The 18,945-nt window shown below is 40.1% G+C and overlaps 1 protein-coding gene across 1 annotated transcript in view; it reads left to right on the forward strand.

Annotated features, from left to right (window-relative positions):
- Nucleotides 1-5,803: 5,803 nt before the first annotated feature.
- LOC110534850 (serine/threonine-protein kinase 32A) overlaps nucleotides 5,804-18,945 on the forward strand; it is a 99,784-nt gene continuing 86,642 nt past the window's right edge. The window contains exons 1-2 of the mRNA XM_036934555.1: nucleotides 5,804-6,157; nucleotides 17,933-18,190. Of these exons, the coding sequence (XP_036790450.1) occupies nucleotides 18,139-18,190 (52 nt within the window). The 5' untranslated portion in view covers nucleotides 5,804-6,157; nucleotides 17,933-18,138. The remainder of the gene's footprint in view (nucleotides 6,158-17,932; nucleotides 18,191-18,945) is intronic.

The following is an 18,945-nucleotide window of genomic DNA, read 5'->3' on the forward strand; positions in this document are numbered from 1 at the left end:
GCACAGTGAATACCGATAAACAGCACAGTGAATACCAATAAACAGCACATTGAATACCGATAAACAGCACAGTGAATACCGATAAACAGCACAGTGAATACCAATAAACAGCACAGTGAATACCGATAAACAGCACAGTGAATACCGATAAACAGCACAGTGAATACTGATAAACAGCACAGTGAATACCGATAAACAGCACAGTGAATACCGATAAACAGCACAGTGAATACTGATAAACAGCACAGTGAATACCGATAAACAGCACAGTGAATACCGATAAACAGCACAGTGAATACAGATAAACAGCACAGTGAATACCGATAAACAGCACAGTGAATACCGATAAACAGCACAGTGAATACCGATAAACAGCACAGTGGATACCAATAAACAGCACAGTGAATACCGATAAACAGCACAGTGAATACCAATAAACAGCACAGTGAATACCGATAAACAGCACAGTGAATACCGATAAACAGCACAGTGAATACCGATAAACAGCACAGTGAATACCGATAAACAGCACAGTGAATACCGATAAACAGCACAGTGAATACCGATAAACAGCACAGTGAATACCGATAAACAGCACAGTGAATACCGATAAACAGCACAGTGAATACCGATAAACAGCACAGTGGATACCAATAAACAGCACATTGAATACCGATAAACAGCACAGTGAATACCGATAAACAGCAGGTGTGGCATGACAGGGCATCATAATTCATGTAATCAAAAATATTATTTCTGATGTGCCAACTATTTAATGGTGATCTGGTCTGATTTTGATGAGTGCCAGTTGCCCGAGCAGTGGTGATTTTAACATGTAAATCTTGGTGGGGCAAACAAACAAAAAAGTAATAATGTAGATGCATGCCAGCAAAGCCACTACACAACACTAAACAATACATTAATTGCTCTATAACTGTGGCAAACGGGGGTGACAAACTGTTAGGGCCTACATAAAGAGTCCCAACAGCAGAGTCCCAACAGCAGTCCCAACACCTTACCACTGCTATACCTGGCTATCAGCGGAACCTTGTCTGGCAGCGAAAAAGTTCATTGAGCCTCATTTACTGCCTTAAAAAAAATAGCTGATATGACTGACTTGCCTAAACAAATGTGGTTTCTACTGACAATTGAGATGTACTGACTATGGCATAAGGGACGCCGAGTGGATAAGAGGCAATCTGTCATTTCGATTAAGACATTAATGAACGCGCTAGGACGGACGTAGTCAAAATAACTATTTGTTCAACACTTTTGAAATGTACAGCGACAGAACATGGGCCGTTCTTACAGTACTCTCCCTGTACACCAACTCAGAACTGTAGGATAAATAAAGGGGGCATATAAGCAGACAATGAAAACTCTTACAATATTCGATGATGACATTTCTCTCAAACAGGCTGCAGGCTACATGTGCACCACAAAGTCAGTACAGTAGGCTAAGTTATGAGGTGAAAAGGGAGCAACTTATTAGAGTGAGGCACATGGGCTACTAACAGCTTAGTACACAACATACACTTAGTATTACTTTCATAGCTACAGTATACATATCTCCCTGGCATAGTACATTATTTATGCAGCAGCATACAAGAAATTTGCCAAACCCTCCCCTGAGGGGGGGTCTCCCAGTCACGGTGACAGAGCTTCGGATCGAACCGAGGGCTGCACTAGGGCCTCAGCATTGTTGAATTTGTGATTTCCAACTTGTTGTGAAATGTTTACGTCCAATGGCCGATAAGCACAGATACATTTCTCTATCATTTCTCTTCATATTACATGGATTGAAAAGGAATTTCCTGTAGATTGCTGACTTGATGCATGACGATGACTGCTTGTCTAGCTTGCTAGCTAAGATTTTGAAAGTATGATGTTGGCATGATCAGCCCATCAAAGCTAAGGTGATTTTAGGTAATTTTATCTGTGGCCAATGACCTTAGTCAGTATTAGTCAGTATAAGTACAAATTCTTATTTACAGTGATGACCTACTGCGGTCAAACCCTAACGACGCTGGGCCAATTGTGCGCCACTCTATGGGACTACCAATAACGGCCAGTTGTGATACAGCCTGAAATCAAACCAGGGTCTGTAGTGACACCTCCAGCACTGAGATGCAGTGCCTTAGACTGCTGCGCCACTTGGGAGCCCTAATGTAAGTCTATGGCAGCACCCGAGGGGCTTGAATTTTCTATCTATACTAGTACATTTTGTGGCAACGTAGTGTCCCCATGAGTGACAGAACACTGAGCCAATCACAGTGCAACTAGAGAGCATTACCAACCCCTACACTCCATATTTTCCGCTGGCTGCCCCACCACCACAGAAAGCACTAAGGTAGGCTGGAACACCTGCATGTTGGAGCTGCCTTACTCTAGAAAGCTAAAAAGAGACCATGTTTGTATGTGGCTTTAGTAACTCAATTAGTTTTTATTTATTTTACATTGTTTACAAACTGATATGTGACACGTATTAATGTCAAAATAACACTCAAAACAGAAACAAAAATATATACAGTACCAGTCAAAAGTTTGGACACACCTACTCATTCCAGGGTTTTTCTTTATGTTTTACTATTTTCTACATTGTAGAATAATAGTGAAGACATCAAAACTATGAAATAACACATATGGAATCATGTAGTAACCAGAAAACTGTTAAACAAATCAAAATATATTTAAAATGTTAGATTATTCAAAGTAGCCATAATTTGCTTTGACAGCTTACACACTCTTGGGTTTCTCTCAACCAGCTTCATGAGGTAGTCACCTGGAATGCATTGCAATGAATAGTTGTGCCTTGTTAAAAGTTAATTGTGGAATTTCTTTTTTTCTTAATGCGTTTGAGCCAATCAGTTGTTTTGTGACATGGTAGGGGTGGTATACAGAAGATAGCCCTATTTGGTAAAAGACCAAGTCCATATTATGGCAAGAACAGCTCAAATAAGCTAAGAGAAATGACAGTCCATTATTCATTTAAGACTTGAAGGTCAGTCAATCCAGAAAATTTCAAGAACTTTGAAAGTTTCTTTAAGTGCAGTCGCAAAAACCATCAAGCGCAATGATGAAACTGGCTCTCATGAGAACTGCCACAGGAAAGCAAGACCCAGAGTTACCTCTCTTGTGGAGGATAAGTTCATTAGAGTTACCAGCCTCCGAAATTTCAGCCCAAATAAATGCTTCACAGACACATCTCAACAGCAACTGTTCAGAGGAGACTGTGTGAATCAGGCCTTCAAGGTCGAATTGCTGCAAAAAAAACACTACTAAAAGACACCAATAATAAGAAGAGACTTGCTGGGGACAAGAAACACCAGCAATGGACATTAGACCAGTGGAAATCTGTCCTTTGGTCTGATGAGTCCAAATTTGAGATTTTTGGTTCCAACCGCCATGTCTTTGTGAGACGCAGAGTAGGTGAATGGATATTCTCTGCATGTGTGGTTCCCACATGAAGCATGGAGGAGGAGGTGTGATGGTGTGGGGGTGCTTTGCTGGTGACACTGTCAGTGATTTATTTAGATTTCAAGGCACACTTAATCAGCATGGCTACCACAGCATTCTGCAGCAATACGCCATCCCATCTTGTTTGCGCTTAGTGGGACTTTTGTTTTTTGACAGGACAATGACCCAACACACCTCCAGGCTGTGTGTAAGAGCTATTTGACCAAGAAGGAGAGGGATGGAGTGCTGCATCGGATGACCTGGCCTCCACAATCACCCGACCTCAACCCAATTGAGATGGTTTGGGATGAGTTGGACCGCAGAGTGAAGGAAAAGCAGCCAACAAGTGCTCAGCATATTTGGGAACTCCTTCAAGACGGTTGGAAAAGCATTCCAGGAGAAGCTGGTTGAGAGAATGCCAAGAGTGTGCAAAGGGTGGCTACTTTGAAGAATCTCAAATATGTTTAGATTTGTTTAACACTGTTTAAGACTCCATATGTGCTATTTTATAGTTTTTATGTCTTCACTATTATTCTACAATGTATAAAACAGTAAAAAAATAAAGAAAAACCCTTGAATGAGTAGGTGTGTCCAAACTTATTTTGACTGGTATTGTATATATTTATATATATATAATTTTAAGTCAGAATATACTTTTCGTAGCAGGTTAAGAAAATCTACGCAGGAGGTTAGTAGAATTAACGTAGCAAGTTAGGAAAATGTAGTTAATGTTAGGAAAAGGTTTAGGGTTAGCTAAAATTACATTAAAAATCAACTTTTGACATTAATTTGACATAAGCTGGATCCCTTCTAGCCATGACAAGTTTCCCCTGAGCGTGGAGGGGTGAACCCTGGGCCCATATCCACACAGCAACTCAGGGTAGGAGTGCTGATCTAGGATCATATAATCTTATTAATTATGATCTACAAGACAAAACTGATCCTAGATCAGCACACATACTCTGAGACACTTTGTAGATACGGGCCCTGGTCTCATGAAAATAAAATAAAATACAATTGTATTTGTCACATACACACATGGTTAGCAGATGTTAATGCGAGTGTAGCGAAATGCTTGTGCTTCTAGTTCTGACAATGCAGTAACAACAGTAGTAATCTAACCTAACAATTCCACAACTACTACCTTATACACACAAGTAAAGGATATGTACATAAAGATATATGAATGAGTGATGGTACAGAACGGCATAGGCAAGATGCAGTAGATGGCATAGAGTACAGTATATACATATGAGATGAGTAATGTAGGGTCTATAAACATAAAGTGGCATAGTTTAAAGTGGCTAGTGATACATGTATTAGATAAAGATGGCAAGTAGATGATATAGAGTACAGTATATAGTACATATACATATGAGATGAGTAATGTTGGGTATGTAAACATTATATTAAGTGGCATTGTTTAAAGTGGCTAATGATACATTTTTACATCAATTCCCATCAATTTCCATTATTAAAGTGGCTGGAGTTGAGTCAGTATGTTGGCAGCAGCCACTCAATGGTAGTGGTGGCTGTTAAACAGTCTGATGGCCTTGAGATAGAAGCTGTTTTTCAGTGGTCCCAGCTTTGATGCACCTGTACTGACCTCGCCTTCTGGATGATAGCGGGGTGAACAGGCAGTGGCTCGGGTGGTTGTTGTCCTTGATGATCTCTTTATGGCCTTCCTGTAACATCGGGTGAAATTACGTTGAACCAATGTGGAATAGACTTTGAATTGACATCTGTGCCCAGTGGGTTCCTATCTCTGCTATAATTGAATTTAAGATGTGAATAAGGTGAAAATTAACATATTATTGTTCATGATAATAATAAGAGCATGTAATCCATTTATGAAGAATACAATAATACAATTTACACATTTTGAGTCATGTGAAATATAATTACGTAACATAAATAATATTCACCTGAGAAGAAATTGGCTCATAAAATGTATACCACGAGGGTGAGTAGGCTTGGTTACATTCACGTTGCGAGACGCGAGAGGAGGGAGTTCTAGCGCTTCGATCACATCGACAGTGTTTTTCATTTTGGCACACAATAATTACATTAATTTCCAATGAAACGCTGCGTTTGTCTTGCAGCATTGCGATTCAGAAGCAGTTGCAGTGCATTCTGTATGGTGCATACGATGGATTTATCGAACGTGTGCGTCAAACTGTATGTGTAGACGGCTTGACAGAAATAGTAGCAGAAGGTGAATGTTGAACTTTTGTTGCATACATATCCAGATGATGCTGCGTACTATTTTGCGTAAACCCTGTCGGTGTGTTCGAAGCGTAAACAGCGTAGCGCCAAGTAGACTGTAGTCCAGTCGAGGTACTGGTGTGTGAAGTCTAAACTGATGTCTGCCTTATTCTGCCGTCTGTTGAACTCGTGCAACATGTAACAGTTTTCTGTTTCTGCTTCATGATACAATCATATCCTCAGTGTCAATAATAATTTGAGAGAACAGTTTAGAAAATAAGACAACTTTCATTGCACTTTTATTTTTTTTGGCAATCAATCTGCGCATCTTTCCCTGATCGTTTCAGACCGTCCTGTTCGTGAGTCGTGGCAGGTATCCGCATGCGTCGTCCTCAAACAATTGATGCCGTGAGCTGTTCTCAGATTTTTAAATAGGCTTACCTTTTATATTTTATCTGGACATGTTATTTTTCTCAAAGGCCCGCGGCATTTGAAGGTAGGTTGTGATGTTGTCTGCTTGAATGACTATTCAGCGCAAGCTTTCTATTGTATCACTGGATACTAAGCGGAATGCCCTCCATCTACCCCGCTCAAAGTCGGCAATGCGGTTTCATTATCTAGGCTACTTCAGCATCGCTCACTGGAAGTAGTTTGGAATATGTATTTTAAATTGACTAGGGTGACCTTATCAAGGATACCATATATGACATTCATATTGGACTGCAAAATCACAAATGTTAGTTCGTTTGTAGCCTACCGCCAGGCGACCACTCAAATGCAAATATTAAGTTTGCAGCCTACATCCAGTTGTAATAGAGTGAGTGCAGTCTTTTCCTTCTGAATGCCCACGGTAGGCTGAATCATACATGGGATGATATTGCAGTAAACTAGAAGAAGACAGGCTTTGTGCTGTGCATACTAAGTAATTTTCACTATGTTCAATTTGAAACGAAGTTATCGTTAGAATGACACATATATGGTCAGAAATGCCTTTTTGAATCGGACTGCTTGTTGTACCTGTCTGTATTTGACTCGAGCTACACGGTAGGGATGACATTGAACTGTGCAAGCAAGCTACGTACGTGGGAGCTGAAGTTTTGCGTCCTCCTTTATAGTTCTACAGTATGCCCCCTGTCCTGGATGGTATGGGGACGGGTTGTGGCATTTCTATTATTTTATACCCTCAAACTATAAATCAAAGGAAGTTGGGAAGAAGCAGAAACCTAATGTTCTCCAATTTCATATTATTCATCACTTTGCTGGCTGCACAGAGAGATGAGATGGCCCCAGTGAAAACAAAGTTGACTTATGTATTATCCTTCAGAAAGTAAACTATTTGTACTTATTTATTTTGTAGGCAGCAGGTAGCATAGTGGTTAGAGCGTTGGGCCAGTAACTTGAAAGTTCCTAAATCGAAGGGTAAAAATCGGTCATTCTGACAAGCCTTGACAGCTTGTTCCTAGGCCGTCATTGTAAAGAAGACTGTGTTCTTAACTAACTTGCCTAGTAAAGTAAATAAATAGTTATTTTGTAGCATGTGCTAATTGAAATGTATTAAACTGAATAAAGTACACTTTTCTGGAGGTCATTTAGCCTACTTGGGTAAATATAAGTATTGTAGACCTACAGTTTGGGGGACTTCATTGGATAATTTTGAACTAGACCTATTTTCTGCCTTTAATCTATTACTAGTGCCTTTAAGCTATTACTAGTGTATTTAATCTATTACTAGTGTCTTTAATCTATTACTAGTGTCTTTAATCTATTACTAGTGTCTTTAATCTATTACTAGTGTCTTTAATCTATTACTAGTGTATTTAATCTATTACTAGTGTCTTTAATCTATTACTAGTGTCTTTAATCTATTACTAGTGTATTTAATCTATTACTAGTGTATTTAATCTATTACTAGTGTATTTAATCTATTACTAGTGTATTTAATCTATTACTAGTGTCTTTAATCTATTACTAGTGTATTTAATCTATTACTAGTGTATTTAATCTATTACTAGTGTCTTTAATCTATTACTAGTGTATTTAATCTATTACTAGTGTATTTAATCTATTACTAGTGTATTTAATCTATTACTAGTGTATTTAATCTATTACTGGTGTATTTAATCTATTACTGGTGTATTTAATCTATTACTGGTGTATTTAATCTATTACTAGTGCCTTTAAGCTATTACTAGTGTATTTAATCTATTACTAGTGTATTTAATCTATTACTAGTGTATTTAATCTATTACTAGTGTATTTAATCTATTACTGGTGTCTTTAATCTATTACTGGTGTCTTTAATCTATTACTAGTGTATTTAATCTATTACTAGTGTCTTTAATCTATTACTGGTGTCTTTAATCTATTACTAGTGTATTTAAGCTATTACTAGTGTATTTAATCTATTACTGGTGTCTTTAATCTATTACTGGTGTCTTTAATCTATTACTAGTGTCTTTAATCTATTACTGGTGTCTTTATGTTAAGGTGAGTGAATGAGGACCCAAAAGCGAACTAACTTAAACAGAGCTTCTTTAATAACCAAACTTAGGTAGGCTCAGATAGACCTGCAGATTCCGACAGGACAGGACAAGGTTACAGCAAACATGACGATAGTCTGGCTCAGGCATGAAACACAAACAAACAAGAATCCGACAAGGACAGGAGCAGAAACAGAGAGAGATATAGGGACCTAATCAGAGGGAAACAGGGAACAGGTGGGGAACGGGTAGTTAGAGGAGACAAGGGACAGCTGGGGGAAAGCGGGGGAGAAAAGGTAACATAACAACGACCAGCAGAGGGAGACAGGGTGAAGGGAAAGGACAGAGACAAGACACAACATGACAGTACCCCCCCACTCACCGAGCGCCTCCTGGCGCACTCGAGGAGGAAACCTGGCGGCAACGGAGGAAATCCTCGATCAGCGCACGGTCCAGCACGTCCCGAGAGGGAACCCAACTCCTCTCCTCAGGACCGTACCCCTCCCAATCGACAAGGTACTGGTGACCACGGCCCCGTGGACGCATGTCCAAAATCCTGCGGACCCTGTAGATGGGTGCGCCCTCGACAAGGATGGGGGGGGGGGGGGGGGAAGACGAGCGGGGGCGCGAAGAACGGGCTTAATACAGGAGACATGGAAGACCGGGTGGACGCGACGAAGGTATCGCGGAAGAAGAAGTCGAACTGCGACAGGATTAATGACCCGAGAAATACGGAACGGACCAATGAACCGCGGGGTCAACTTGCGAGAAGCCGTCTTAAGGGGAAGGTTCTGAGTGGAGAGCCAAACTCTCTGACCGCGACAATATCTAGGACTCTTAGTTCTACGCTTATTAGCAGCCCTCACAGTCTGCGTCCTATAACGGCAAAGTGCAGACCTGACCCTCTTCCAGGTGCGCTCGCAACGTTGGACAAAAGCCTGAGCGGAGGGAACGCTGGACTCGGCGAACTGAGATGAGAACAGCGGAGGCTGGTACCCGAGGCTACTCTGAAAAGGAGATAGCCCGGTCGCAGACGAAGGAAGCGAGTTGTGGGCGTATTCTGCCCAGGGGAGCTGTTCTGACCAAGACGCAGGGTTGCGAAAAGAAAGACTGCGTAAGATGCGACCAATAGTCTGATTGGCCCGTTCTGCTTGACCGTTAGACTGGGGGTGAAAGCCGGAAGAGAGACTGACGGAAGCCCCAATCAAACGGCAAAACTCCCTCCAAAATTGAGACGTGAATTGCGGACCTCTGTCCGAAACGACGTCTGACGGAAGGCCATGAATTCTGAAAACATTCTCGATGATGATTTGTGCCGTCTCTTTAGCAGAAGGAAGCTTAGCAAGGGGAATGAAATGGGCCGCCTTAGAGAACCTATCGACAACCGTAAGAATAACAGTCTTCCCCGCTGACGAAGGCAGTCCGGTGACAAAATCTAAGGCGATGTGAGACCACGGTCGAGAGGGAATAGGAAGCGGCCTGAGACGGCCGGCAGGAGGAGAGTTACCGGACTTAGTCTGCGCGCAGACCGAACAAGCAGCCACGAAACGACGCGTGTCATGCTCCCGGGTGGGCCACCAAAAACGCTGGCGAATGGAAGCAAGCGTACCCCGAACGCCAGGGTGGCCGGCTAACTTGGCAGAGTGAGCCCACTGAAGAACGGCCAGACGAGTAGGAACGGGAACGAAAAGAAGGTTCCTAGGACAAGCGCGCGGCGACGGAGTGTGAGTGAGCGCTTGTTTTACCTGCCTCTCAATTCCCCAGACAGTCAACCCGACAACACGCCCCTCAGGGAGAATCCCCTCGGGGTCAGTGGAGGCTACTGAAGAACTGAAGAGACGAGACAAAGCATCAGGCTTGGTGTTCTTAGAGCCCGGACGATAAGAAATCACGAACTCGAAACGAGCGAAAAACAGCGCCCAACGCGCCTGACGCGCATTAAGTCGTTTGGCAGAACGGATGTACTCAAGGTTCCTATGGTCAGTCCAAACGACAAAAGGAACGGTCGCCCCCTCCAACCACTGTCGCCATTCGCCTAGGGCTAACCGGATGGCGAGCAGTTCGCGGTTACCCACATCATAGTTACGTTCCGACGGCGACAGGCGATGAGAAAAATACGCGCATGGGTGGACCTTGTCGTCAGAGAGGGAGCGCTGAGAAAGAATGGCTCCCACGCCCACCTCTGACGCGTCAACCTCGACAACGAACTGTCTAGAGACGTCAGGTGTAACAAGGATAGGAGCGGATGTAAAACGATTCTTGAGGAGATCAAAAGCTCCCTGGGCGGAAACGGACCACTTAAAGCACGTCTTGACAGAAGTAAGGGCTGTGAGAGGAGCGGCCACCTGACCGAAATTACGGATGAAACGACGATAGAAGTTCGCGAAGCCGAGAAAGCGCTGCAGCTCGACGCGTGACTTAGGGACGGGCCAATCAATGACAGCTTGGACTTTAGCGGGATCCATCTTAATGCCTTCAGCGGAAATAACAGAACCGAGAAATGTGACGGAGGAGGCATGAAAAGTGCACTTCTCAGCCTTCACAAAAAGACAATTCTCTAAAAGGCGCTGGAGGACACGTCGAACGTGCTGAACATGAATCTGGAGTGACGGTGAAAAAATCAGGATATCGTCAAGGTAAACGAAAACAAAGATGTTCAGCATGTCTCTCAGGACATCATTGACTAATGCCTGAAAGACAGCTGGAGCGTTAGCGAGGCCGAAAGGAAGAACCCGGTATTCAAAGTGCCCTAACGGAGTGTTAAACGCCGTCTTCCACTCGTCCCCCTCCCTGATGCGCACGAGATGGTAAGCGTTACGAAGGTCCAACTTAGTGAAAAACCTGGCTCCCTGCAGGATCTCGAAGGCTGAAGACATAAGAGGAAGCGGATAACGATTCTTAACTGTTATGTCATTCAGCCCTCGATAATCTATGCAGGGGCGCAGAGACCCGTCCTTCTTCTTGACAAAAAAAAACCCCGCTCCGGCGGGAGAGGAGGAGGGGACTATGGTACCGGCGTCAAGAGCTACAGACAAATAATCCTCGAGAGCCTTACGTTCGGGAGCCGACAGAGAGTATAGTCTACCCCGGGGGGGAGTGGTTCCCGGAAGGAGATCAATACTACAATCATACGACCGGTGTGGAGGAAGAGAGGTGGCCCTGGACCGACTGAACACCGTGCGCAGATCGTGATATTCCTCCGGCACCCCTGTCAAATCACCAGGCGCCTCCTGTGAAGAAGAGACAGAGGAAACAGGAGGGATAGCAGACATTAAACATTTCACATGACAAGAGACGTTCCAGGAGAGGATAGAATTACTAGACCAATTAATGGAAGGATTATGACAAACTAGCCAGGGATGGCCCAAAACAACAGGTGTAAAAGGTGAACGAAAAATCAAAAAAGAAATGGTTTCGCTATGATTACCAGAAACAGTGAGGGTTAAAGGTAGCGTCTCACGCTGAATCCTGGGGAGAGGACTACCATCCAGGGCGAACAAGGCCGTGGACTCCCTTAACTGTCTGAGAGGAATGTCATGTTCCCGAGCCCAGGTCTCGTCCATAAAACAGCCCTCCGCCCCAGAGTCTATTAAGGCACTGCAGGAAGCTGACGAACCGGTCCAGCGTAGATGGACCGACAAGGTAGTGCAGGATCTTGAAGGAGAGACAGGAGTAGTAGCGCTCACCAGTAGCCCTCCGCTTACTGATGAGCTCTGGCTTTTACTGGACATGAAGTGACAAAATGACCAGCAGAACCGCAATAGAGACAGAGGCGGTTGGTGATTCTCCGTTCCCTCTCCTTAGTCGAGATGCGGATACCTCCCAGCTGCATAGGCTCAGCTCCCGAGCCGGCAGAGGAAGATGGTAGTGATGCGGAGAGGGGAGCAACGGAGAACGCGAGCTCCTTTCCACGAGCTCGGTGACGCAGATCAACCCGTCGCTCAATGCGAATAGCGAGTTCAATCAGGGAATCCACGCTGGAAGGGACCTCCCGGGAGAGAATCTCATCCTTTACCTCTGCGCGGAGACCCTCCAGAAAACGAGCGAGCAAAGCCGGCTCGTTCCAGCCACTGGAGGCAGCAAGAGTGCGAAACTCAATAGAGTAGTCTGTTATGGATCGATTACCTTGACATAGGGAAGACAGGGCCCTGGAAGCCTCCTCCCCAAAAACAGATCGATCAAAAACCCGTATCATCTCCTCCTTAAAGTCCTGATACTGGTTAGTACACTCAGCCCTTGCCTCCCAGATTGCCGTGCCCCACTCACGAGCCCGTCCAATAAGGAGAGATATGACGTAGGCGACACGAGCAGTGCTCCTGGAGTAAGTGTTGGGCTGGAGAGAAAACACAATATCACACTGGGTGAGGAACGAGCGGCATTCAGTGGGCTCCCCAGAGTAACACGGCGGGTTATTGATTCTGGGCTCCGGAGATTCGAAAGCCCTGGAAGTGGCCGGTGGATCGAGGCGGAGATGGTGAACCTGTTCTGTGAGGTTGGAGACTTGGGTGGCCAGGGTCTCAACGGCATGTCGAGCAGCAGACACTTCCTGCTCGTGTCTGCCTAGCATCGCTCCCTGGATTCCGACGGCTGAGTGGAGAGGATCCGAAGTCGCTGGGTCCATTCTTGGTCGGATTCTTCTGTTAAGGTGAGTGAATGAGGACCCAAAAGCGAACTAACTTAAACAGAGCTTCTTTAATAACCAAACTTAGGTAGGCTCAGATAGACCTGCAGATTCCGACAGGACAGGACAAGGTTACAGCAAACATGACGATAGTCTGGCTCAGGCATGAAACACAAACAAACAAGAATCCGACAAGGACAGGAGCAGAAACAGAGAGAGATATAGGGACCTAATCAGAGGGAAACAGGGAACAGGTGGGGAACGGGTAGTTAGAGGAGACAAGGGACAGCTGGGGGAAAGCGGGGGAGAAAAGGTAACATAACAACGACCAGCAGAGGGAGACAGGGTGAAGGGAAAGGACAGAGACAAGACACAACATGACACTTTAATCTATTACTAGTGTATTTAATCTATTACTAGTGTATTTAATCTATTACTAGTGTATTTAATCTATTACTAGTGTATTTAATCTATTACTAGTGTATTTAATCTATTACTGGTGTCTTTAATCTATTACTTGTGTCTTTAATCTATTACTAGTGTCTTTAATCTATTACTAGTGTATTTAATCTATTACTAGTGTATTTAATCTATTACTAGTGTATTTAATCTATTACTAGTGTATTTAATCTATTACTAGTGTATTTAATCTATTACTGGTGTCTTTAATCTATTACTAGTGTATTTAATCTATTACTAGTGTATTTAATCTATTACTAGTGTATTTAATCTATTACTGGTGTCTTTAATCTATTACTTGTGTATTTAATCTATTACTAGTGTATTTAATCTATTACTGGTGTCTTTAATCTATTACTAGTGTATTTAATCTATTACTAGTGTCTTTAATCTATTACTGGTGTCTTTAATCTATTACTAGTGTATTTAATCTATTACTAGTGTCTTTAATCTATTACTAGTGTCTTTAATCTATTACTGGTGTCTTTAATCTATTACTAGTGTATTTAATCTATTACTAGTGTCTTTAATCTATTACTAGTGTCTTTAATCTATTACTGGTGCCTTTAATCTATTACTGGTGCCTTTAATCTATTACTAGTGTATTTAATCTATTACTAGTGTCTTTAATCTATTACTAGTGTCTTTAATCTATTACTAGTGTATTTAATCTATTACTAGTGTCTTTAATCTATTACTAGTGTCTTTAATCTATTACTGGTGCCTTTAATCTATTACTAGTGTATTTAATCTATTACTAGTGTATTTAATCTATTACTAGTGTCTTTAATCTATTACTAGTGTATTTAATCTATTACTAGTGTATTTAATCTATTACTAGTGTATTTAATCTATTACTAGTGTATTTAATCTATTACTAGTGTATTTAATCTATTACTAGTGTCTTTAATCTATTACTTGTGTATTTAATCTATTACTAGTGTCTTTAATCTATTACTGGTGTCTTTAATCTATTACTAGTGTCTTTAAACTATTACTAGTGTCTTTAATCTATTACTGGTGTATTTAATCTATTACTAGTGTCTTTAAACTATTACTAGTGTCTTTAATCTATTACTGGTGTATTTAATCTATTACTAGTGTATTTAATCTATTACTAGTGTCTTTAATCTATTACTAGTGTATTTAATCTATTACTAGTGTATTTAATCTATTACTAGTGTATTTAATCTATTACTAGTGTATTTAATCTATTACTAGTGTATTTAATCTATTACTGGTGTCTTTAATCTATTACTAGTGTCTTTAAACTATTACTAGTGTCTTTAATCTATTACTGGTGCCTTTAATCTATTACTGGTGCCTTTAATCTATTACTAGTGTATTTAATCTATTACTAGTGTCTTTAATCTATTACTAGTGTCTTTAATCTATTACTGGTGCCTTTAATCTATTACTAGTGTATTTAATCTATTACTAGTGTATTTAATCTATTACTAGTGTCTTTAATCTATTACTAGTGTATTTAATCTATTACTAGTGTATTTAATCTATTACTAGTGTATTTAATCTATTACTAGTGTATTTAATCTATTACTAGTGTATTTAATCTATTACTAGTGTCTTTAATCTATTACTTGTGTATTTAATCTATTACTAGTGTCTTTAATCTATTACTGGTGTCTTTAATCTATTACTAGTGTCTTTAAACTATTACTAGTGTCTTTAATCTATTACTGGTGTATTTAATCTATTACTAGTGTCTTTAAACTATTACTGGTGTATTTAATCTATTACTAGTGTATTTAATCTATTACTTGTGTATTTAATCTATTACTAGTGTATTTAATCTATTACTAGTGTCTTTAATCTATTACTAGTGTCTTTAATCTATTACTTGTGTATTTAATCTATTACTAGTGTATTTAATCTATTACTAGTGTATTTAATCTATTACTAGTGTCTTTAATCTATTACTAGTGTCTTTAATCTATTACTAGTGTATTTAATCTATTACTAGTGTATTTAATCTATTACTAGTGTCTTTAATCTATTACTAGTGTCTTTAATCTATTACTGGTGCCTTTAATCTATTACTAGTGTATTTAATCTATTACTAGTGTATTTAATCTATTACTGGTGTCTTTAATCTATTACTAGTGTATTTAATCTATTACTAGTGTCTTTAATCTATTACTAGTGTCTTTAATCTATTACTAGTGTCTTTAATCTATTACTGGTGTCTTTAATCTATTACTAGTGTATTTAATCTATTACTAGTGTATTTAATCTATTACTAGTGTCTTTAATCTATTACTAGTGTCTTTAATCTATTACTAGTGTCTTTAATCTATTACTAGTGTATTTAATCTATTACTAGTGTCTAGTGTCTTTAATCTATTACTAGTGTCTTTAATCTATTACTAGTGTATTTAATCTATTACTGGTGTATTTAATCTATTACTAGTGTCTTTAATCTATTACTAGTGTCTTTAATCTATTACTAGTGTCTTTAATCTATTACTAGTGTATTTAATCTATTACTAGTGTCTTTAATCTATTACTGGTGCCTTTAATCTATTACTGGTGCCTTTAATCTATTACTAGTGTCTTTAATCTATTACTAGTGTATTTAATCTATTACTAGTGTCTTTAATCTATTACTAGTGTATTTAATCTATTACTAGTGTCTTTAATCTATTACTAGTGTATTTAATCTATTACTAGTGTCTTTAATCTATTACTAGTGTCTTTAATCTATTACTAGTGTATTTAATCTATTACTAGTGTATTTAATCTATTATTAGTGTATTTAATCTATTACTAGTGTATTTAATCTATTACTAGTGTCTTTAATCTATTACTAGTGTCTTTAATCTATTACTAGTGTATTTAATCTATTACTAGTGTATTTAATCTATTACTAGTGTATTTAATCTATTACTAGTGTCTTTAATCTATTACTAGTGTATTTAATCTATTACTAGTGTCTTTAATCTATTACTAGTGTCTTTAATCTATTACTAGTGTCTTTAATCTATTACTAGTGTCTTTAATCTATTACTAGTGTCTTTAAGCTATTACTAGTGTATTTAATCTATTACTAGTGTATTTAATCTATTACTAGTGTCTTTAATCTATTACTAGTGTCTTTAAGCTATTACTAGTGTATTTAATCTATTACTAGTGTCTTTAATCTATTACTAGTGTATTTAATCTATTATTAGTGTCTAGCGACTGCATTCGGTTCTGGGTGTCGAGATGAATCACTTACAGCCAGGGTTGGGGAGTAACTGATTACATGTCCTGCTAGTGAGTGAGTAATAATCAATTAATCAGATTATTATTTTTTTTTACTGTAACTAATCAGTTAGGTTAAAAGCTAAAATATTGTAATAAGATGACAGATACTTTTGGTAAACTATACGAGTACTTCTTGGATTACTTTTAAATTCAGAAAGGATATTTGTATAAAAATAATAATTTGACACCTTTCTGTTTTCTCAATTACATTAAATTTAACATTTAAAAAAGTTAAAAGTTCAAGTTTGTTCCACCTTAGCAAATCTGACCACAAGTCAGACACCGTTAGGATGACACTCCAAATATCACATTCGTTGTATGGAGGAGAACAAGGCACTGCGAGATAAGAATACATTCTTCTTTTAATTAAACGAAGAACACTTAACAAAATAACAAAACGAACGTGAAGCTACAATAACAAGTGCTGACAGGCAGCTACACATAGACAATAACCCACAAAATACCCAAGGAATATTGCTACCTAAATATGGTCCCCAATTAGAGACAACGATAAACAGCTGCCTCTGATTGGGAACCAGTCTAGGCAACCATAGACATATAAACACCTAGATATACAACAACCCCTAGACATACAAAACCCCTAGACAAAACAAAAACTACACAAACCACCCTCGTCACACACACCCTGACCTAACCAAACACCAACGTTTTGGCATCATGTGCCTTCTTTGGGTAATCCAAAAGGTAAATTGATGACAATTTTGGACTAGTACCTGTAATGGATTGCATTAAGAAAGTAACCTACCCAACCCTGTTTACAGATGTAGGATCTTAATTTGATTACTCTTTTGTTGCTGAGAATTTTCCTGCATAGCAGGAAATGCAAAATCGTAATGTATTCAAGGTTTAAAAAGGCTTCTAATGTTTGTAATTTCCACTTTAAAATGTCAGACTTGATTTGCCCTAACGAAAAATTTATCAAACCCTACAAAACAAATCCATTAAATATAATCCACATAAGAATTCACATTTCCTGTTGCTGCCAGATTATTTTCATGCTGTAGCAAACTGGCTCAAATTAAGATCCTACATCTGTACCGTGCACTTAGCATGTCCTTCCTTACACACTGTGCCGTCAATGTGCCTCACAACTTTCCCCTAACCTACTGTAAAAAAAAAGGAAGAATCTTACTGAAAGTATTATTTTCTATCCTCATATTTTATGTTATCATCAAACAAGAATGAGTACTATACAATAATTAAGCATTTCAGAGACTGTATTTAGCTTGCCTGATTAGTCAGCCAGTTTCCAAGGTATCAACTTCCTTATGGTTATATGAAAGTAGTCTATACTCTTTCGAAGAATTTGGCAAATTCACAATCGGAAAGAGGATCTCTTGACAATCTCTCCACCCAACACAAGTAGAGCGTTACCATGATGTGTTGTCTCAAACCATACGTATGTGTTTGCTTTTCTCCCATATAGGTTGGGCTCCTGTTGAGGGTGGTCAGAGATAGAGTCACACCACTACGTGTAGTACTGAGAAGAGTGGCCAAGTTCCAATACACGGACTGGTGTATCTAGGTAGGGTGGTCCAGCCCAGGCTCCAGGCTATGCCTCCCTGGCTGTGGGAGAGCTATTCCATGCTGAGTTGAAAGGGACCTGCTTGGCTGGGGAATACGGGAACAGACATGGGGCTGGGACAGTCCAACAAGGCTCCTGTCACCGATGACACAGAGGAGAGTGAGTAATGACCAATGACTGTATATGAATGGACAAAGCCATCGATCACGTGACACCATTCATTCCTATGTGAAGACTCAATATCACATTGAAGCCAAATGAAGTCGGTTAAGATGGGGTCACATGAGATATAACATGCTCATTTTGAGTTACTCCGGGAAGTGCCTGTGAAGGCTACCTCAGTGCTGCTCCTACTCATTGAGTAACTAAATTATCCTTATAACTTCTTCTATGTGCGATTTTAAAATAGTCTGTTCAAAAAGGACATACACTGAGTGTACAAACATTCCATGACATAGACTGGCCAGGTGTATCCAGGTCAAAGCAATGATCCCTTGATGTCACTCAATCCAAAATTAAATCTAGAATCGGCTTCCTATATCGCAACAAAGCATCCTTCAGTCATGCTGCCAAACATACCCTCGTAAAACTGACCATCCTACCGATCCTCGACTTCGGCGATGTCATCTATAAAATAGCCTCCAACACTCTACTCAACAAATTGGATGCAGTCTATCACAGTGTCATCCGTTTTGTCACCAAAGCCCCATACACTACCCACCACTGCGACCTGTACGCTCTCGTTGGTTGGCCCTCGCTTCGTACTCGTCGCCAAACCCACTGGCTACAGGTTATCTACAAGTCTCTGCTAGGTAAAGCCCCGCCTTATCTCAGCTCACTGGTCACCATAGCAGCACCCATATCTCCCTCACTAGCTTTAAGCACCAGCTGTCAGAGCAGCTCATAGATCACTG

This window comes from Oncorhynchus mykiss, chromosome 10, assembly GCF_013265735.2.
Source record: "Oncorhynchus mykiss isolate Arlee chromosome 10, USDA_OmykA_1.1, whole genome shotgun sequence".
Taxonomy (NCBI): domain Eukaryota; kingdom Metazoa; phylum Chordata; class Actinopteri; order Salmoniformes; family Salmonidae; genus Oncorhynchus; species Oncorhynchus mykiss.